Source organism: Lepidochelys kempii, chromosome 2 (assembly GCF_965140265.1).
Source record: "Lepidochelys kempii isolate rLepKem1 chromosome 2, rLepKem1.hap2, whole genome shotgun sequence".
NCBI classification, from domain to species: Eukaryota; Metazoa; Chordata; order Testudines; family Cheloniidae; genus Lepidochelys; species Lepidochelys kempii.
The window spans coordinates 212405725-212428972 of NC_133257.1; the positions used below are offsets into that span (position 1 = coordinate 212405725).

A 23248-nucleotide genomic window follows, 5' to 3' on the forward strand; every position below is an offset into this window, starting at 1 on the left:
AGGGGCCAGACAATTCCCTCTACCCCTTTCAAAGCAGCTGGTGGGCTGTGATTGTTGAGAAGAAAACCTCTCCCCAGCTAGGAGGAATCCAAGAGGAGGTAGGGAGGAACTCATTCCCAATGGCAGAAGGATCTCAGGAGTGTCTTTTACTTCTGCCAGTCCACCAGAGCACCTCCCTTTTTCAGACAGAGGAGCATTTCTGTGGCAGGTTGGTTTTAAAACAGAATTGGTGTCTGTCTGAAGTTTCTCAGAAGTTTGGAATGTTAGAACTAGTCCATGGGGAGATGGTCTAATGCACAGTGTGCAGGTGAGGCTGCAAAAGGAGACTGATGAGTGTAATTTATCACATAGCTCTGCAGTTTTTCATATGGATATCACTAACTACAGACAACCAGAGAAGCAGATAGATGAGACATATAAGCTGTTTGGGGGCATGGAACATTTTTTTAATATTCCATGTAAATTATATGGCTACAAATATAAATGTTATATAATCACAATGTGTTGTACAAGGCAGATTTCCCCCCACTCCCCCTCATCAGGATGATTAAGAAATAAAAAGACATTGAATTCTGGAGAACTAATTTAAACTGAAATAAGGCTTTTTTTTTGGCTTTTTTTTTAAATGGCCTCTGAAATAGTGCCTGCAAAATCCCCATTTGTGTAGGCAAACAGGGATTTTCCTTTGCAAATCAGATACTTGTGCACCCAACTAGCCATTTGCATGCTAGATTTTCCAATTCTGTGAGCACAAAATACCACACACAGGAACGGATTTCACAGGCCTAAATTCAGAGGCCTCTTTGGATTATGTGAATATGATGAAAATTTATTCCAAGTTAAATATGACATTTTTTATTTATTCCACCCTGGTCTTTAGCTCTTAAATGAAAACTAGTATGCTATCACACAATAGTAAGCCCCCAAATTATAGTAATATGGTAGTACACTGTAGTGTTTGTACTATTACAGTAGTATACTGTATATTTCTTCCCCAAAAGGAGTAGATTCTGAAGACCTTTCAAAACAGGGTGTGTGATAATACATATTTCAATAGTGGGAGAATTGGGCCCACTGCAAATTCCGCAGTGCCTCAGAACAATGAGCAAAATTAAGTACAGAATATGAGCTTGGGTTTTCAGCCTTAATTCTGAGTCTTTTTTGCCTTATGTGGGTTTTAGTCTGACATATAACATTACTTTTACATTAACGTTTGCGGTTCAGTTTTTTATGCACTCCAGCTTCATCACACTCAACCCTTTATGTTTTATTAGTCAAATTCCTCTGATTCAACCAGGGTGGCAAGTTCAGATGCTGAACATCTATTTAATCCAGATTTTTAATAACAGAAAAAAAACCCGCAAAACCAGAGCAGAGTATGAAACAATCTTATTTCAAATAGCCTTTATTCACACTAGAACAAGATTAATAGTCAAATAATTATACAAAACGCAAGACAAAAGGAATTTTCACAACTTGATTGAAGTCTACTTACACCAGTCCAACGCCTATATATCTACAACCAACAAATTTTTGGAGCACAACACTACTCAAAGTCACCCAATGGATGCTTTCAGATACAAAAACGTATCAGGACTAATAATGATCCACTGGCTCCTCTTAGTTGCACAGCAATATTAATATTAACCTTTTATTCTAGAAGAGTTTTGCACATTTGGGATGATCCCACTGCTTTCCAAACAGGTTTGGCAATTTAAATTTTTCTCAGCAGCTCCTACGTTAATGAAGCTGGAAAGATAAATGACCGATGAAACTTTTAAAGCAGAGAACCCAACGTATCGCTTTTATTATAGAAACAGATAGCGAACAACAATTTAAACTAAAAATTGACATTTCAACTGTGCATCTTTAGACCAGAGAAAAAAGCAGCATTGTTGACATACACAGCAACAAGCTTGTTCTGAAAGATTTAACAACAAATGTACCAGGTGTTGCTTTTTGTTGTTCTACTGCATCCTTATTTTAAAATGTTAAACCTAACAGGTAGTTTAACATGGTAATAAATAAAGTAGCAAGGGTGAGGGGTCTGCAGAGCAGGACTGGCTCTAGGCACCAGCAAAGCAAGCACGTGCTTGGGGCGGCACAATTCCGGCCCTCCCCCCGCACCCTTTTTTTTCTTTTTTCTTTTGCTTGGGCAGATGTGCACGTTCAGGCATGTTTGGATCCAGAGTTTAGGTCTGGATCCAGCGCTGCTTAATGGACCTCATCCAAAGCACATTGAAGTCAATGGGAGATGTTCCATTGTCTTCAGTGGACTTTGGATCAGGCTCCATGCAACTTTGCCTTTGCAGATGTGCCTACAGGCAGCGAATATCCAGAAATACCCTGGGGAGTACCTTAAAATTCAGGAAAAGCATTTGGAGATTTAGCAAAGAAGAATCACCTCTCACATAATATAGTGACAGAGCTCCTAAGGTTTATGGTTCATATTTCTGCGGACCTTATGCACACTCCAAGTACTACATGACTGGACCTACAGTGTTACAGCTTAATCATTCACATTCAGCTTTTAAAACCAAGCAGCCTCATATGCAGAATACTTTATAAATGGTCATAAAATGCAGAGCTGCAGAATCCAGCTCTATGAGGAGGGACTGGAGAGTACATACAGTATATGCAGTACCAGCTGGAAAGTTCTTTTTGTTTTTAGCTTTTCTCTTGTGGTGTGCTAGTTACTAGTGCCTAAAACTTCGCTTCTGCTGAGCTGGTAGCAAGATGCCATGGAACAAAAATCCCCCTTTCGGACCAAATGAAAATATTACATTGCTAGTCCCCAAATGGGCCATTTTTGAGGTTAGAAAGGAATGTTAGTTTCAAAGTCACAACAATCAGCAGACAGACAGTGAAATCGAACTAATAAAATACTGACTCCAGTTTGGATCTGTTACAAAACTAAGCATTTAATTGCAAATAAAGAAGACTGTTTATTCTGTGAGAAGTGACGGAGATAAGTTATTCTTATTCCCACATCAAGCATAGAGGCTTCTGTCAGAACTAACAGATTTTGTACTCTGCAAAATAAAGCATAGTCAAAATGAAACACATAATAAGTGAAGTGAAAAGTAAAAGCTAAAGAAACAACAAAATCCCCAAACCCTTCCAATTCCAGGTAGCAGAGTTAAGAGAAATTCTTTCCCAGGAGGCTTCCCCTATCAACATATTTATTCTCTTTTACCTCCATATGGAGTCTGAAAAAAATAACCAAAATGACCCCTCTCCCCTCCCCCCACACACTTTACAGTGGTTCACCAGGTCCTATGAGCGACCTTTTAAAATAAAACAACTGTGTTTACTGTTATTTAGGCCCTTGGAAGGACCACTGGAGCAGAACCTTCTATTTCTCTATAGTTCTCATGTTAGACAGCATCTCTTCTCGAGGCTTGTGCATTTTAGGTAAGAGGGACGACTACATGGAGCACATTTTAAGGGCAGGGCACCTAATTGTCGCTATTCTTTTTTTACTTTTTTTTTTTTTTTTTTTGGAAGGGGAGAGGAATTTTCAGAGGTGTAGATGGCAGTTAGGCACTTTGTGCTACAAGTTAATGGGGCTTAGGTGTCTAATTGCCATTTGTGGCTGTGGCAATCTTCCCCTGGGTTCCTCGTTCCAGACAGATTGCCCTGGAAGTGTTTAGCTGTATGTCTACACAAACTAGTCTGTCTCCAGTTCTTGGTCTCTGCAGTACCTCTGGAGTTGGCTTCAGCACAAACTTTCTAATATTTCATCTCCAATTATGCGTCCCAGCTTCTAAGGGAGTCTGTATTCAGACAAGATATCTGCAGGAAAAAAAACCCCAAGATATTCCAGTCAGAGAATAATTTTGCCACCTTATCCTTAGCTGTGCTTTGTTGGGGTTTTTTTTAATATAAAAGACAAAGTAAGCTTTGCTTATATAAGAGTTATTTTTATTCTCTAGTTATTTTATTAGTTTTATATAATAGAGGTTAGTGGGTTTTTCAGGTTTGATTTCCTCAAACTAGTTTCCTCACTTTCATGGTAAGTAAAATTAAGTAGGTATGCAAGCAAAGGACCCATCCTGCAGTCTTTACATTGGCTAGACTTCTGTGGGCTTAGATTACTTTTATGGGAAGTAAGAACCACAGAATCAGGCCCATAATTGCTGCACCTTGTACTAAAACAAATTAGTACACATATGATTCCCACAAGAAAAGTTAGAAAATGAACCACAGGATACACTGAGTTATTAGCGGTTGAATATTCATCGTTATTTCCACCCCAGTCCAGTAAAGGTATTATAGTGCAGAAAAACAAGTTGGTCTTGATATTATGCTACATGCTATCCCCATCTGGTTTATCAGATACAGGGGCTTGGAATCACTATGAGTTTCGATTCTGAATTTCCTGCAAGGTCTCCCACCTGAACCATGAACACCTATAGAAATGACAGGGGAGTGATTGTCCCCAAAACTGGCTGAGGTTCTGACTTCCATAGTAGGTAAGAGAATCACATGGAGGTCCCAGGCCTCTGTATGCCTCCTTTGACTCCACCTTCTCCATGACATAATGGCTCCCATATGAATGTCCCATTGTATGAATATTTAGGCCCACATTTTCAGAAGTAATCTAATTTTGTGAGCCTCATTTTTTTGGTGGCCAACTTTAGACACTGGGGACTTAATTTTCAGAAGTGTGAGTCATGTCCAACTCAAGTTTAAGTCAATGGTTGCTACAAGTCTGCCATTCCTCTGCAAGTCAATTCTTACATGTCTAAACTTGGAAACTGAAAAATGGAGACACCTAAAATTAGTGAACACTTTTGGAAATTTGGGCTTGATTTCAATTAAAAACAAGCATTTTTAAGTGGGTGGGTGTGATTATTGACCAAGAGATATGGCTAAAATCTGTGCTTAAATGGGAGAGAGTCAAACAGCATCCCATGGGGAGCTATTGTTGGTAATCAAAATAAAAAAAAAAACAATGAAAATAAAACAGCAGCAAGTGAAACTGCCCTCTCAGAAAGCACTGGTTTGTTTTAAAGAGAGTGTTGATATTCTCCATAAGCTTCAGTCATGTCCCACAGGGCTATGCTGTATCTTGTAATGGTATAATCAAAAAGCAATGGTGCTCTGAACTTGCAAATACAGGGCCCAATCTTCCTTCCACTGAAATCGATGAGAGTTTTGTTATTGACTTCAGTGGGAACAAGAGCAGGCACAGTCATATGTCATTAATCCTATGTGTAGTTTATCTGCACATTTGCTTCTCCAAACGATTCTAACTGGAACCAACAGTGTACAGTCTCATATATGAATGTCTGTCTATAGGAAAGCATGAATGTGTGATTGCTTTTATAATGTATTTTTAATCCAAATGGTCTTGGAAATTGTAAAATGATTCCAATTACCAAGACTGACTTAGCTGATGCCTGCACATTTCCCCCCATAAATACAGAGTTAAATTAGTGTAGATCAGTCATTCTTATTTGAATATATGCTAGAAAATGCAAATAGATTTTTAGGTTATTTTTAAATCCTCCCAATTATGTATCCAAATAAAATATTACATCACATTGTTTTAAATCAGGACAACTGTTTTAAAATACCCAATCCATCAGCCATGGTTCTTGGTTTCCTTGGAGCACAGTTTCTTTGATGATTACTAGAAAATTGCAATAACTGACAGGTAAGATTGTCATAACTAGCTCCTTTGATAATACAGGACCAAATCCTGATTGCTTTATTCATCTGAATAGTCCCATTCAAGTCAATGGACCATATTCAGCTTTGGTTTAATTCCATGGGAGAGAATTACACCTGAATGAATTTAGCCTGTTGGGACTATTTTCATTAGTAAAACAAGCAGGAATTAGCTCATAAAAGGTGTGGGCAGAATTTTATTTTATTTTAAAAATTAATGAATGGTATATATCCATTTTAACATAACTCTTTCAAAATAGAAGTCTACTTCATGTTATAGGAAATTACATTCCTTTTAGATTTCCTATTTCAAAGAGTGGCTCAAATTTCCAAGATTTCCAAGAGAGTTTTTGTATAAGTAATAAAAGTCTTTAAAATTAAAATGCTAATTGTAAACAAACCTAAATGCATGAAAAATATAGTCTGACTGCATAACAAAAGAGAATTATATAATTCTATTTGAGTGAAATCTTTCATCTTTGATTTACAGGTTTGAGTCCCCTATAACTGAAACCATATTGTTCCATATCTTTCATATCATGGCATTCCCCAAAATCTTGTTTTAATTAAGGTTTCTTTGAGATTTTTGAATAAAAAGCATGACAGTCTTCACTTATGGCTTTAATATATCCTTTGAGTTTGGAAAATATATAAAAAATGAACATCACTTACTTTCAAAAGCAAAGCCAGCTTTCAAATACTGCAAGTAGAATTCTTCAAGGTAAGTAAAACAGCTCCCAGGGTTCACTGGTGTGGGGGTTGGGGGACATTGTAAACAAAACTAAACTTGCTGTATCACAATTTGTGTTCATTTAAAGTATTCTACATAAATGCCCTGTTCCCTTTTACCTTCTGACAATAAGGCAACATGTGTAATAGTTTAAGTGTTCATTATCTGCTAAAGGCACAGTTCTATATTACACTCTCAAACATTAATTTAAGGAGTTAAAGTCACTTTTCAAGGACATTTTGCTACTTTTAAGGATCTAAAATATAGACTAAACCCTTTGAAACTTTTTAAGCAACACTAACTTCTGTGAGTCTGCAGTAATGAAAATAATCTGTTTGCATTCAGATGGTGACGTGTAAAAAAACCTCTCAACAAATTATCACTGCAGAAACACCTGAGCTTCCAATGAGCTCACACAAATACTTAAGCTTTCTCTTCTTAGAGTCAGGATGCAAAACAAACTAAAACAACTTTTGAAAAGTCATCCATTTTTCAGAGACTATATGAGTCTCTAACGCACATATGCTGAAAGCTACTGTCAACTCTGCAGAGTGCAGCATTTTTAAAAAGGCAGAAGATCACTCATTGTAGAGAACCTTGATTATGGTGTTATTGATATAAAATTATACATTAAACATGGATATAATTCTAGAAAGAGAGAAAATAAAACAACACACCACTAAGCACAGTACTTTGGGGGACTTAAAGTACAGCAAGCAGTGCTTTCCTTTTAGCTAAAATTCTCTCATCCTAATTTACACGTCTTTAATTTATCCAAACAAGAATTCAGTACATTGCCTTAAAAAGACACGGTTTATGAACTATCCATTATTTCATTACACGAAGCACAGACAACAAGTTCTATTAACAATTTAACAGTGTGAAAACGATTACCCAGTAAAAAGTTTTTCAGAATGTCAGAAAGAGTGATTCGTGGAGTTTCCCCAGAATTTTGCTGGATGTTGCAATTTTTGTAGCTATCAGTAATCTATCATGTAAAATATTTTAATATTTCTATTTCACAATTTATGTCAGTGAGTGGGTCACACAGCATATTAAAAGCATGCACTAGGCTCTTTCTCTCAAGCCTGATTTATGGTAACTTTAGAATTGTAGCGGTTACGTTTAAGGAATCTTTAGGGCCCTTTCAAGTCCATCCAAAGAACAAGTGAAGCTGCTGTTCAGAGGTTTGTGCCCAGTGTTTATGTTCCATCTGATCTGTGCCACCCAAGCAGCAGACAAGACATGTCTGAGGGTGCTTTGGGGGGATACACAATGATGTCACACACAGGAAATATCAGGGAGGACTTGGCACTTCACAAGGCTGGTTCTTCTTCCATGGGCTCGCCAGCAGCTCTGTAAAAATAAACAGGCAATCAGAATACAGCGCAAGAGTACACAATGACATTGTAGATTTTCATGCATAATCAAAGCTGATTTTTCAACTCTCTCTGATGTTTATTTGTGTTATTCAGTTATCCATAAATAGAGTTTCTTTCTTAGGAAGTATAAACAAATGTCAAGTGGAAAAACATTTTAGATCTAAGCAATCACTGCAAATGTTCCTGTTTATATTAAAATATGTCAGAATATTTTATAATGTCAGGTTCAGAAATGTACATGCGTTGTGTCAGCAGAGTCAATTAATTTAATGAAAAAATTAGCTGGAATACTTTTATTTTTCAAGCATTTGCAACTAAAAATTAATTACTCTTCTTCAACTGGGACCATACCATTAAAACCAAATAGTCACCATGTAGTTAGCTGACATGCCAGTCCTCTGATTTTTGCTTCTGCACTTTCGTAACTACAGTGGTTGGTTGCATGCCTTCCTAAAATTTCTAAGACCAAATTCTGAATTTGATTAGCAGATCACTGCCATACAGCAGGCATCTATTAATAATATATAATCAGATTAGACACCTATCCTTTATTAGAAATCATCTGGGAGACATTCCACTCAGGCAAAACCAAAATCGACTGTTAAAGATGTACAGCTGGTATAAACTGTCATAGCTTTACGACAAGTTACACCAGCGGAGGATCTGCCCCAGTATCAGCATCCACTATATAAGGGATTGTCAAAGATTATATTAGAAACCTCATTGTTGAAGATCTTAAGAATTTGGACATGACCATTTTTTTTCCTAAGAAATAATTTGACAAACAATATCTAAGCTTGGAACTTCAATTGAAAAACAAAAAAGGCAGTTCAAGCCATTTTTTTACATGAGAGGAAGGCTAAACCAAAAAGAGGCATTCACCAGTAAATCTCACTTAACGTTTGGATTCAATAAAACCTCCCCCAGGAAGTGGAAGCTCTCATGCAAGCCCTAGAAAATTAATTATTTAGGGCTTGCATAGTCTTACACGGGTTTCTGCAGCAAGGAAGCCAAAGAACTTTAACTGAATCTGGACTTTATTTAAGGCTCCTCCAATGAAAATTCAGCAGTGTCTCTTTAAAGGAATTTATACAGGTTATTAATCCAATCACTAATCACTTCTGGTATTTTGAAAAAAATAAAATAAAACGAGTGTAATATGAAAAAGCAAATATCTTGTAACTGACTACTTTCCATAAAGATTTTTACAATGTGTTTGGATTATTAATTCATAAAGCACAAATCCTTCCCCCTTCCCCACGCTGTGGAGGGTCTCATATGCAACGTAACCACTCACGTTCTGCTGCTCCTGGGAGTTGAAAGGGAATGGAATTTATGGGAGCTCTACAGAAGTGTACTCCCATGCATACAGTTCTGTGAAGGTATGTTTGAAAATGTGGCAGGAGCAGGGCTGGATAGGATTGGTGTATCTATTTCCAGACAGACTATTGCCACACATGGAAGGGGGCATAAGCATATGCCCATGTTCATGGACATTTTAGGGAAAAAGTAGGTTAAATTTTTCAGTGGTATTTTTTAAATGTTTCAATGAGCTACGCAGCCATTCTGTGGCCTGATGAAGGCGTCCCAGTCCCCTCTTGAGATCACTAACACATGGCCCACTACTCAGTGTGGTGCACTGAATTCCAGTGATAGGGTATAAATGCCCCACTGACTCTGTGGTAAATATGCACTCATCACAACATCTCGAAGTGAGTCATCACTGTGTATACAACATGTATATTAAGGCTAACAGACAAAATGTACAAAAATCAAGCTACAGATAGACAAATTATCTTAGGATGGTTGATTTGTGTGAGAGAGTAGGGATGTGTTGTATAACATAGGGTTTTCATAGCATTTGCCCCCAAAAATGCACATCATTGTCAACAGAAATGGGTCCCAGAATAGAAGCTACTAGGTTCTGCCTATCTGCTACCAGTGGAGGTGAAGAGAGAGCCTCCTAGCATAACCTCTCCACAAGGCTTATCATAGCATTCCTATGATTCTATACTTGATGTATTGGCTTTTCTATGATTCTGTGATTCTTGACTGTCTCACCTGAACTCTGCTAATCCATCTCCCCAGAGGATGCATCTAATATTTCAAACTTCTGAGCAGTTTCAAATAGCTGCCATTTTGTGCTACAGACAACAGGCTGGATAAACACAGCCATCTTTCCCACAATGTGAATTCGCCCATATTCTAATTTATCCCTCATCTGGAAGGATCAGAGCCTATACCAGTGACAGGCTACAGGTCTATTAGCTTCCTAGCCTTCAGAGCTTCCCACCAGTTCCAAGGGGAGAGTCCCATCTTTTCACTAAATCCACTTAGAGCCCTGGAAGATCACAAAATATCAGACTATAAAGTCATGCTATTTTTATGTATAGAAAAGTTATTAGAGAATAGTTTTTAGGGATTTTGACAATTGTGTTGATTTTAACAGACCGTTTTCTTTCCTTTATATTCATGCAAACCATTGACTTCAATAGGATTGCAAGGATTAAGCTAAAAGCAGAAATTGACCATATTTTACATATATATATAATATATGTGTCTGTGTATATATATCATTACACACACACACACACACACACACACACACTCACCTATGTAGAAGTGATACCCACATGCCAAATTGAAAATCCATGGATTCTTAAATATATTATCCTGCAACTTTGACCACTTCACCTGGTTTCTCTGCTCACTAATCCATCTTCCTTTGAATTCATTCTCACATCATAATCTAGGAACTGACATACGGAATCAGACTTGAAATCCATCTAGTCCAGTGTTCTGTTTCTGAGAGTGACTGGTAGTAGATCCCTCCAAGAAGGTGAAAGAAGGCGACTGTAGAAAGGTCTGGGATAATCTGCCCACCCCACCTCCACCTCCCAACACACATATACGCACATTAGGTCTCATCCTTGTCTCTTAGAGTTAGAGATTGGCTTGAAACCTGAAGAATGAGGTTTGGAATCCTTTCCAAATTTTGTTATTAATAACGATAATGTTGGATATTCTTGCTATCCATATAAATAAACAATCTCATTTTGAATCTTGTTAAATTCTTGGCCTCAATGACTTCTGTGGCAATGTTTAATACATTTCCTTTCTCAGTTTTCAATTTTTGTCTTTGTTCTTGTATTTTAACAAGGAGAACTGAAGATCCTGATGTACCTTCTCCATACCATCATTGTTTTATATGCTTTATCATGTTCCCTCTTACTCGTCTCCCTCTAAGGTCAAGAGTCCTAATCTTTTCAATCTCTTTTCATACAAGTATTTTTCTGTGCCCTTGCTCACTCTCATCACCGTTCTCTGAGTCCCCTCTAGTTCTGTAATTGCTTTTTGAAGATGGGGTGATCAGCACAGCACACAGTGCTGCAGATAAGGATGCACCACTCATTTATATAAAGGTATTATACTATTCTTTTTATTATTTGCTATCCTACTCCTTATGCATCCTAACTTCTTGTTTGCTTTTTGACTATAGCTGCACATAGAGCAGAGGTCTTCATTGAGCTGTCTATAATGATCCCCATATTTCTTTCTTGAGCTGATACCGTTAATTTAGATCCCTGAAAAATGTCTGAGTAGTTCAACTTTTTCCCTCCAATGTGCACTTTATCAGCATTGAACTTCAGTTCCCATCAAGTTGCTCATTCACATAGCTTGTTTAATTCTCTCTGAAGTTCCACTCAGTCCTCTCTGGTGATAACTAACCTAAATAACTTTGAGTCAAATTTTGCTACTCATTATTCACCCCACTTTCCAGATCATTAATAAACATATTAAATAACACTGAACCTACTACACACCTTTGAGGCACCCTTTGTTAACTTTTGCCATGATAAAAATTACTCTTTACTTTCTGTCTCCGAGCCAGTATTTGATGCATTACAGCACTTTGCCTCTCACCCCATGACTATTTAATATCTTTAGTAGCAGTCAAAGCCCTTTTGAAAGTCTAAACCAATTGTGCCAGCTGTTCTTCCTTATCCACTACTCTACTGACATGTTCAAAGAATTCTAAGCGATTAGTGAGACATGATTTTCCTTTGCAGAATTCAGGCTGGCTAGATCCTAACATCTTATGATCTTTCAGATACTTTGTTATTCTGCCCTTAATGAACAGTCTGGTTTTCAAAAATCAGCCTGCTGAAAAAAAAATCCTCCTTCTGATCCCAAATCTGGAATTAAAACATTTATTTGGAATACTGTTTAAAATGATTTGTTTCTATATTTTTTCATTCACTGTTAAGAATACAGGAGAAAAAAATTGTATGTCACCAAAAAAGTGTTTTCCTCATTTTAGAAATTGGAATTACACAGATTTCTCAGCTCAACATCATCACACTGAGATTAAAAATAAAAGTACAAGGTATGGTTCTAAGCAACAGAGGACTGTCAAATGCTCAAATAGCGTAAGAACATAAGAATAGCCATACTGAGTCAGATTATTGGCCCATCTAGCCCACTATCCTCTCTTCCAACAGTGGCCAATACAGGTGCTTCAGAGGGAATGAACAGAACAGGTAATCATCAAGTGATCCATCCCCTATCACCTAATCCCAGTTTCTGGCAAACGGAGGCTAGGGACACTTCAGAGCATGGTTTTGCATCCCTGCCTGTCCTGGCTAATAGCCATTGATGGACCTATCCTTCATGAACTTATCTGGTTTTTTTTAATGCTGTTGTAGTCTTGGTCTTCACAACATCCTCTGGCAAAGAGTTCCACAGGCTGACTTTGAGTTGTGTGAAGAAATACTTCCTTGTGTTTGTTTTAAACCTGCTGCCAATTAATTTCATTTGGTGATCCCTAGTTCTTGTGTTATGAGAAGAAGTAAATAACACTTCCTTATTTACTTTCTCCACACCAGTCATGAATTTATAGACCTCTATCATATCATATTAATCTCTTTTCCAAGTTGAAAATTCCCAGTCTTATTAATCTCTCCCCATATGGAAGCTGTTCCATACCCCTAATCATTTTTGTTGCCCTTTTCTATACCTTTTCCAATTCCAAAATATATATTTTTTTGAGATGGGGTGACCGGATCTGAACACAGTATTCAAGATGTGGGAGTACCAGGGATTTATATAGAGGCAATATGATATTTTCTGTCTTATTATCTATCCCTTTCTTAATGATTCCCAACATTCTGTAAGCTTTTTTGACTTCCACTGCACATTGCGTGGATGTTTTCAGAGAACTATTCACAATGACTCCAAGATCATCATTTGGTATATATAACTGGGATTATGTTTTCCAATGTACATTACTTTGCATTTATCAACATTGAATTTCATCTGCCATTTTGTTGTCCAGTCACCCAGTTTTATGAGATCCCTTTTTAACTCTTTTCAATCTGCTTTGGACTTAACTATCATGAGTAGTTTTGTATCATCTGCAAATTTTGCCACCTCACTGTTTACCCCTTTTTCCAGATCATTTATGAATATGTTGAATAGGACTGGTCCCAGTACAGACCCCTCAGGGACACCACTATTTAGCTCTCTCCATTCTGAAAACTGACCATTTATTCCTACTCTTTGTTTCCTATCTTTTAACCAGTTACCAATCCATTAGAGGACCTACCCCTCTTATCCCATAACACCTTAGTTTGCTTAAGAGCCTTGGGTGAGGGACCTTGTCAAAGGCGTTCTGAAAATCTAAGTACACTATATCCACTGGATCCCCTATGCCCACATCCTTGCTGACCCCCTCAAAGAATTCTAGTAGATTGGTCAGGCATGATTTCCCTTTACAAAAACCATGTTGACTCTTCCCCAACAAATCATGTTCATCTATGTGTCTGATAATTCTGTTCTTAACTATCATTTCAGCCAATCTGCCTGGTACTGAATTTAGGCTTACTGGGCTGTAATTGCTGGGATCGCCGCTGGAGCCTTTTTAAATAATGGGCATCACATTAGCTATCCTCCAGTCATTTGGTACAGAAGCTGATTTAAATGATAGGTTACAAACTGCAGTTAGTAGTTCTGCAATTTCCCAATAGAAATGCATTCTTAGGAACAGGTTTTCTGGTGTGGTGTGGCTGTTTCAGTGCCCAGCAGAATGTGGCCCTCGTCTAGCTCAGCTGTGGAGGATCACTACTGTGTAAAGGTGATTTCTGGTATAAGGCTCTTATCCTTGCCCTGGAATAGCAGGACAAGATAGGCAAGAAAGGAAAGGGCTTGGCCAGAATACCTTGTGCCATGCCAATCCTAGAGTGTGGTTTCCTCCCACTCGCACTGTTTACAGTTGGCATAAATTAGAGCAGCCCTCACGATACTCTAATTTGATGCAGGTGGATTAGTCCTGCGCAGAGATGACACTAGGGTCAGAGGAGTGCAAAAACCAGCATTATGCACCTCTGCACATACACCCCCCACCATGACTGGCAGTCTATGAAAAACAGCTGCATCTCAGGATCTGGTCCTTAATCTTTCCAAAAGAAATTATAACATGATGAAAATCCCAATCCTTAGTTCAGAAACCACAGAATCCTCTAAAATGGATTTTAATCCAACATCTCGGAATTACATTTCATATCTCAGGTTTCAGAGTAACAGCCGTGTTAGTCTGTCTTTGCAAAAAGAAAAGGAGTACTTGTGGCACCTTAGAGACTAACCAATTTATTTGAGCATGAGCTTTCGTGAGCTACAGCTCACTTCATCGGATGCATCCGATGAAGTGAGCTGTAGCTCACGAAAGCTCATGCTCAAATAAATTGGTTAGTCTCTAAGGTGCCACAAGTACTCCTTTTCTTATTTCATATCTCATTTCTAGTTGGATAAAATCTATATCCAGGTAAACCAGGGGCATGAATTTAAATTCTTTTAAATGTATTCCTAAAATTTATAATGACTTGCTGTAAAACAATTAAGTACCAGATAGCCTTTGCTCCTTAAAAAAAAAGAAGTAAAAGAATCAAGGAGACTATTGTACTGAACTTTTTCAAAACAAAAGATTTGTAAAACAATTGTTGGCCACTACAAAGCTCTAATCAGTTAAATGTGTATCTCATTTAGGTAACAAGTAGTTATCAACACAAACAATGTGTTGTGGTTAAACATGTTTATAGGACCATGGCTGTTTATTTAATTGTCTCTGTATTTAAATTTGTATTTGCATCATTCATATTTTCCCTTCTGTCCTATCCATAAATCACTTCTCCCTTATCTATTCTCTTCTGAAGTCTACAATTTCGTTTCAAATGTATATTAAAATGCATAGAGTATTTTAACAAAAAAACACCAAGAACAAAAATAGCTTTTCATAAAGTCTGTTTCACTCAGCATGTCAGGGCCAATCAAATTGAAACAACTGTCTACTTTGTGTTGTCATTTACCCCCGCAAAAAAAATAAAATAAAATAAAAGGGAAAGAAAGAAAGAAAATGAAAAAAAATACTTAGAATGGTTCTTAGCCAGGAGCATTTTATCCTTTATTCATCAGTGGTAAATGAGTCAGATATGAGTTGGCCAGAAAAAGAGCTGCTTTACCCAAAATCTGAGTTTAAAATGAGTCATCTCACTCCAAACACCAATATATCCTCCAACATAACTGGCAAGAGTTTCCTACAAAGAGACTCTCCTGCTATTGCTCTCTTCATCTGGGAGCCTGATTCTACACAGCTGAAGTCAGTGGGATCTTTACCATGGATTCAGTGAAGCAGGATTGAGTCCTTAGGATGCCCCTCCTAGAAGCACAGCAAAGAAGCTGTAGGCCAGATGCCTGTGTACGTGGAGGGAGGAAGGGAGGGGATTTAAGCCACCTTTGCATCCTCTCCAGTTGCTCTGAGCTGTGGAAAGGCTCTTAGCATAACTTATACAGTTCTGGGGGCCTGTCTAAGTTACAGCACCCTCCCTAGACTGTCATGTGGACTGCAGCACTGTGTGCTTTGGCCCTACCTTCAACATGACCTGGCATACCCTGTGTACCAGGGCTTGCCAGGGGATCCTCCGATGGCAGCCTTACAGTTCTCATCTTTAGTGCCAGTTTCAGTGCAATGCTCACTCAGCTGAAACCAGAGCTTAGAGGGGCCCTCTACATCTGCCATAAACGTCCTGGAGCAGGGGTGAGGCTCTCTTACTTGGTCTGTAATTGTTATATGTGTTACTATCCTGTATGGGTCTGTCTCACTGCAGTGCTCCTTCAGTTTTATGCTGCTGTACTTCACAGAACTTAAGGGAGTTAAGATGGGGTAAAATTGGAGTAATCCAGTGGTAAATCAGGCCCTTTGTTTCTAATACTGCTTTAGAGTTCCTCCATGCCTGTGCTAAGCACACACAGTTCCTCTCAGGAGGTTCCCAGCATCTCAAAGAAAGCAGGCCCTAGAAAGCAGATTTTAGAAGTAACTATTTTTGTTTGTCTCTGTTAACAGGAAGGTGCGGGTGGGCGGGGGGGGGAGGAAACATGGTGGCCAAAGCTACTGGAGAACCTGGCTATCAGTTTGGTCCAACAGGACAGGTCCAAAGGTGCCCCTGTCATTCACTTATGGAAAGGCTGGTTTTGAGTGACCACTGTCCAGGTTATGAATGTGGTAGTGTAATCAGCAATGTAGGCATGCAAAGGTTTTATTGTGCTGCTGAAAAACCTCTGCAGCACCACAAACGATATTTCAAGTGGAGCCATTTTTCCACAGAACAATTCATGACAGATTCATTCCTATTACCATCCAGAACTGATGAAGTGTAGTGAACCTGGCAGCCAAATGAATTCCATTTGTATACATATCAGTACATCCGTTTTTCTCACACTCCCTTCAGCTGCACTCTCAATTCATTCCATGTCAAGAAGGGGTAGAAATTGCCACAGGTTATCAGTAGTCAGGTGATATATTTACATAGCATTAAGAATATACGTTGTTCGCAGAAGTACTGCTTTATTGAAGTGATTATAGAATCAATTACTGTGAAGTAGCTATAGTTTTAGATTAATATAGGTTTATAACATGACTTTTAATTACTGATTATTCTAACCTATGTAATTTTATATGCAAAATTAATTACATTTTATTTAAGAGAGCCTAAAACTTGGCTTTATTTCATCATATTAATTAGTTACCAAACTCTAAATTATAGTCCCTTTACATTAGCCCCTCACTCATATGTGGAAAAGGTTTTTACATCCTTGGCTAACAAACGAGAGCACTAATTACCACACACTTAGATTATAAACATTTGGGTTCATTCCTTAGCTGAGGGTTAATTGACAATGTTGTGGATCAAAAATAAGATCACTCATATGGACCAACTGTCTGTCACTGAAAGAAAAAAATGGTTCCTTCCTATGCATTTATGTATTTGTAATAATAATAACAACAATAATCATAAAAAGAAAAGGAGGACTTGTGGCACCTTAGAGACTAACCAATTTATTTGAGCATAAGCTTTCGTGAGCTACAGCTCACTTCATCGGACGCATTCTCTAAGGTGCCACAAGTACTCCTTTTCTTTTTGCGAATACAGACTAACACGGCTGCTACTCTGAAACAATAATCATAATCTATTATTCAAGTGCAGATCACTAGATCTGTGTCTTTGAGTCACAGCTGCTTACTTTACTGAAAAACCCAAGTTTTTACTCTTGTGAGAGCCGATACAACTACAGAAGATTCTACAATATTCTGCTGAGTTCTATAGTTATCCCCCTTGTGCATCATCAGTAATATTGTCAGCTGAATTCAGATTAAAACAGCCAGTGCAGGTTTTGAAGGGACTAGAACCTTACCACTCAGCCCACAGGCAGCAACTGCCAGTACATTCACATAAGTCATGGATCCATTGGCTACACTCCCACTGCTCCTTTGGCCCACCCACAACTCTCTCCTCCCTTCGATGCTCCTGTGGAGAGAGCTGTCATGGAGCACAGCTTCACAGTGCACAGGGAGCTGAGGAGTCCCCTTGTAGGGCCTCCCTATCTCCTGCCCCTTTTTCCTCTTGTCCAGTGGAATCAGAAGGTTCCACTGCATTTTTGGGTCTCCACTGCAGAGAGGCCAGGCGCGTTTGGCGGTGAAGGAGAATAAATAGGAAACTCCATAATGTAATTTTTATAAAGCGACATTTCTGACTCCAACAATTCCTTAAAGAAACATTGTACTGCATATGGCCCTATTCAATAGACATCAGTGCTTCATTTTGAAATACAGTATTGACAAAAGCGCATTGGCAGTTATTGTTCCATTTTATAGAATTGTTACATTCACATCCAAGTCGGTCTTACTGGATCAGTGTGAAATGTCAGCTGACAGGAAGGGAAAATCAGCACTCTTTATTTGATGACCTATCTTCATCGTGGTACACTAAATACAGTTGGCCTGATTCTCCACCGTCTTACTCCCGTTTTACATCATGTCATACACTGAATTCAGTGGAATTACATTAGTGTAAAACTGAAGTAACACAGTGGTGATTTCAGTCTATCATGACTAAGTCTGTCTGAAAGCAGTTTAAATGTATTTTTATAAAGTCAAATCTAAAATAGGTCTGAATGGCCTCTCAGGAGAAGACCATGATCAACTATGCTTTGGCAATTCATGATTTTTTCACATCAGTATTTTGCTTTTTAATTTAGTTTTTGAGGGGGGAAGGGAGGAATTTAGTAACTGTGGATCTTAATAAATATTTATACACACATTTTCAAAGGTGATTCCCTCATATAGGGTGACTCTGTTTTTTGGATGCCCAACTCAATATACTTTCCTAATGGTCTCAAGCTGGCGAGTCAAAACCCAAAGCACCCAAAATTATCAAATGCTTTTCAAAATCTGGGTTCTGGTTCTTACAACACCAGGGTACAAAATTTTGCCATCTGGGTTTCCAACAATGTCCACTTACCTGTTGCCTTCCCGAGAAAAAGACTGTTCAGCACCCACTGACAGTGAGGCCATCGCAGAGACAGTCTCCGTCTCCTCTCTCTCTTGTTTCTGAGTCTCAGCCAGAGCACAACCCACTAGCACAGGATACGGCTTCACTGACTTCCAGTACTTGCCTACAAAAAAAAAAAACCCACACATAATAATTTATGGGAATTTTAGCTAGCATGGTGGTATAAGCACAGTAATCACTTCGGTCCAGCGCAGAGTGATTATAAGTTAAAATCTGTACTGTAAGCAGTTGTAATTGGGATTTCAAGCTGCCACGGATCTAAGAATGCCAAATTGGAAAGTGCTCTCATTCCAAGGACTGTGTCACACCCTTCCCCAGAAGGTAATAAACTAAAGGAGTAACACACAGCCTAACGAACTCTTATTATCAGTCAGACTGTTGGCTATATCTATGGTAGGAGAAGGAAGTTCAGGGCAGATAGGTATGATAGTGCCGGGCAATAGGTGCATTTGCAACAAATGGGAATAGAAAAAGGAAAATAATTGTACAAAATTCTCACATAGCACTGACTTGAGGGGGTGGGGGGTGGAGTCATGAATGCCAGCATGGCCTGCAGTTATGTTGCCAGAACAATCAGGTTTGTTAGTCCTGGATGTTCTTTCTCGTCCAACCTCAGGGTGTGTACTAGAACAATAATTTATTTAAAACATTCATATATGCACTGGCTTTTGTTGGAATGCTACTAGGTATTATAAGAAAGACATTTTTCTGGTTTTGGGGGTAAAAACACACCAGTGGAATAAAAGTGTGAGAGAGTAGTCAGCCTTCTGCCTGCAACAAAAAAGACTTTGAAAAACTTCCCAAGTGAAGCAAAAAATAAAGTGTAGGTGAGTAGGAATGAAAAATAATCACTCAGTAATATGCTATTCAAGAACTGGGGTCAATTAGTGGTAACCAGGTGAACAACTTAAAACTTGCATACATATTCCTCATAGTATAATAATCCATAGAATTCTTACTAAATTCCAGGTGCATGCCACCTGGAAAGTAGGAGCTGGAAGGGGGCTGGAAGGGAGTTTGGGACCAGCACTTATCCAGTGGTTAGCAAGAGGCTTCCAGCCGCTGGGCCAGCGGCAGGGTCAGAGCACTTATTTGGGAATTAGTGGAAGGGTTTCAACAGCTGTGACAGAGGGGGGCTCAAGTAGGGGAACTTTTCCAAGGACTAGGAGGAAGATTTTGGCAGTTGGGAGGTGGGTTGGGTCAAGGTGCTTAGCTGTGGGATAGCTGGAGGGTTTCAACAACTGGCAGGCAGGGCCAATTGTACTACTGTGTATTCTGGACTGAGTGTTAAAAATTCCTTCTTTGATAACATGGCATATAACACCATTCCAGGCTTTTCAAAAGATGAGTGTTTTTAGTCAAATGAGACAGCAGCAGTCAATCAAGATAGCAATAACCTTATTTAAAATATACTCAAAAGATGAAAGCATGAGTCAATCTCCATGATCGATAGGCAGCATGGAAGACGGGTGTTCCTTTGAACCCTAGTACTGTGCATGTTTGAATAGTTAGCAGGATCTTTAAATAATAGGGATGGGGGGGAATAAAATCTAAAGTGTATTAAGTATACTACAAAGTTAAGATTAAGTGTTAGAAGCTGGATTTTCCTCCAGACACATGAGAGCCATGGCTAAAAAACTATGCACATAACACTAAACCAAATGGCTGCGGCCTGGCAAATTCTATAAAAACAAGACAAAAATATTCTATGGAGACCATATTCTCTAGTCTTTAAAATAAAAAAAAATAAAAAAGTTATTTAGGCATTCCCCAATGTTCTCACAGCAGTTATATGTAAAATCAGACTGTGCAATATACATGGGATAATTTATGGGCTAAATGTTCACAAGTGGGCAGGGTTTTTGTTGCAGAAACAGATGTGCAAGAAAATCAGATCTGTTGGCATGGGAATAATACACAGTTTTGCCCGTAAAAGAAATGAACCCATGTTCACTGCTGGAGTTTTCAAGGGCTCCTATTCATAAAATAAAATAGTAGTAACTAGCCACTACTGTGCTGCTCTCCTGCAGCAACAATAAAACAGCATCGGAGAGAACTGCTACATCAAATACACGCCCCCCACACACACACACAGAGCAGCTGCCCCCTGCCCCTGACTTTCTTCTAACACTGAAACTAACAACCAAATTCAAGCATATCTGTTAGCACTGAGTATCCATTTTACCTTCCACCCCCTGTGATCATTCATTACCCTCTCCCCTTCCCTTTCCCTACACTCAATTAACATTATGAGAGGGGGTTTGGAGGTGGAGGGGAATTGCAGAGCAGGGACAGGAAACAGGTGGCAGTATCCAGGTAGTGGTCATCGCATCTAGGTATTGATATCTGGGGGATGGAATGAGCAGTGTTTGGGGAGGCACTTCTGAAGTAGTCCCCATTAGGGACAGCATCCAGTTAGCAGAGGGTACACTAAACAGGCTCATGGACTAAGTGCTCCCTGATAACTTACAAGAAAATATGAGATAAATTTCTTAAAAACACAAAGCTGTATCCTATGCCAAGATGACTCTCTTTGGAAAATGAGACCTGTAGGATTGTTTTTATAACAATGGGATGACCAACACTGTGCACAAAAGGCATGTGTAATTTATCACCTATTTTTCATGCACAACTACAAGTGAATGTACAAATTGGGCCTTTGTGTATTTTTGACTACCTGATTTGCATGAACAGTCTCAGCAATTGTATTTGCATAGTGGAGGCAATTGCACAACTACTTTTGCTAGCAGCCCAAATCAGTATTAAAATCCATCTCTGTCTGAAACAAAAGCACCAGGGACAAACAGCTCACAACTGACATTTTCACTTTCCAAGGCAGAAATGTGAAATCCCCCTAATCTTGTTATATTTTCTAATAAGAACATTTGGGAGTTTATGAAGTGGAATGAAGAGGGTTGCTGGTCCCATACATGCCCAGCTTGTGGCATAGATTACTTCTAAGAATAAACTATGAAACCATATAAGTAATCTAGGTATGCTTTTGTTTGATGTATGAAAAAGTGCTCAAGTCTCCAATAAGGCAATGGGAACATTTCCCATTCACAAAGGAAATAGTAACAGTGAATGTTTATATCATGTAGTTTGGTTACAGACATTTCAAACTTCCTTTAAGTATGTGGGAATGTTGTATGTGGCTTAGGATGACATTTTCCATGTATAAAGAGCTCGGTTCCGGGGTGGTGCCTAAGCGAGTGAGAACAACTTATTTAGAAATACATATTGTATGGTTGTGGGGAATACTACTTCCAGTTGTATCGTATTCCCATAAATACATGATACCATTGTCACAAACAAAGAAGTTTATACAAATTCCATTCTACTTAGAAACAATTTGGGTTTTCTCTTTGTCTGATCTAAAATCTGCAATTTCCAGCCTGTTTTTGAAACAGAGATGGAGCAAAGGCAATCCTTGGACTAAAACACTCATCAGAGGTCGTAACATTTAAATACTTGACATCAGAGCTGTATCACAGAAACATAAGCATTAAGTAATGCACATGCCAAAGCAGAATTTGTCAGTATTTTGTCCTGTCTAGTTTTAAATGTTATATGTGATGGATTTCCCCAGGTTATAATTCTACAGTTTAACACATTTCACCCCCAAAAGTTGTCCCTGATATTCAGCCTATATTTTCCTTCTTTTAATTTCATCCAGTTGTTCCTACTGAACTAACTCCCCCATGTAAAATTCATATTAGTTCCTCTCCATCACTAGTGTTTACTCCTTTCAAATATGAGTAGACTGTTATATCCTCTCAGTCATCTCTTAGCCAAATTATGCAGATTTGGCTCTTTTAAGTCAATTCCTCCAATCACTTCCATATTAATATGGCTCTTCTCTGAACTCTCTCCATTTTGTCAAGATTTTTCTGGTTATAAATTGTACAGAACTAAATGCAAGATTCAGGTCACATCAGAGATCTATAGAAAAAGACTATTGCCTTTGTGCTCTGTGATGAATATGGCACCTAAGTTGCTTTGATATTTTTGCTGCCATATTACCTTGTACATGCATGTCTCATTTTTGTCCACTATCATCTCTAGGTCTCTTTCAGCATAACCGCATTCCAGATTTCTCTTTCCATTCAACTGTTTTCTTTTTCTCAAATATTTTTTCTCTCAAATTGAATTGTGTTTTGTTATTTTTTGTCTAGGTTTCTCATCTCTCTAGCTCTCTATGTATTATTTCTCTGCCCTCATTAGCATTTGCAGCTTACCCAGTTTTGTATGGTATGTGATTTTCATTAACAAGCTGCTTACTGTCTCCTCCAGATCGTTAGCAGAAGATATTAAAGAAGATTGAACCTAGCAGCAGCTCCTGCAGTTCTCCACTACACATATCTCCTCAAACCTGACACTGACATTTATCCTGAAGTCCTGAAGAAAGCTGATTTAACGGCGACATTCATTTACCTGAGTGCATAAGTGGGAGCAGGGTAAACTTATCAGTTATGTCGCTTCACATGAGTTTTCCAGTGTCTCTTCACACGTGAAGAAATATATAAAGAACTAACCAATAATTCTGTATTATGCACATT

General features: G+C 38.5%; 1 protein-coding gene across 1 annotated transcript in view; it reads right to left on the bottom strand.

Annotated features, from left to right (window-relative positions):
• Positions 1 to 6984: 6984 nt before the first annotated feature.
• HDAC9 (histone deacetylase 9) overlaps positions 6985 to 23248 on the bottom strand; it is a 704899-nt gene continuing 688635 nt past the window's right edge. The window contains exons 27-28 of the mRNA XM_073333773.1: positions 18639 to 18792; positions 6985 to 7762 (exon numbers count right to left, since the gene is read on the bottom strand). Of these exons, the coding sequence (XP_073189874.1) occupies positions 7723 to 7762; positions 18639 to 18792 (194 nt within the window). The 3' untranslated portion in view covers positions 6985 to 7722. The remainder of the gene's footprint in view (positions 7763 to 18638; positions 18793 to 23248) is intronic.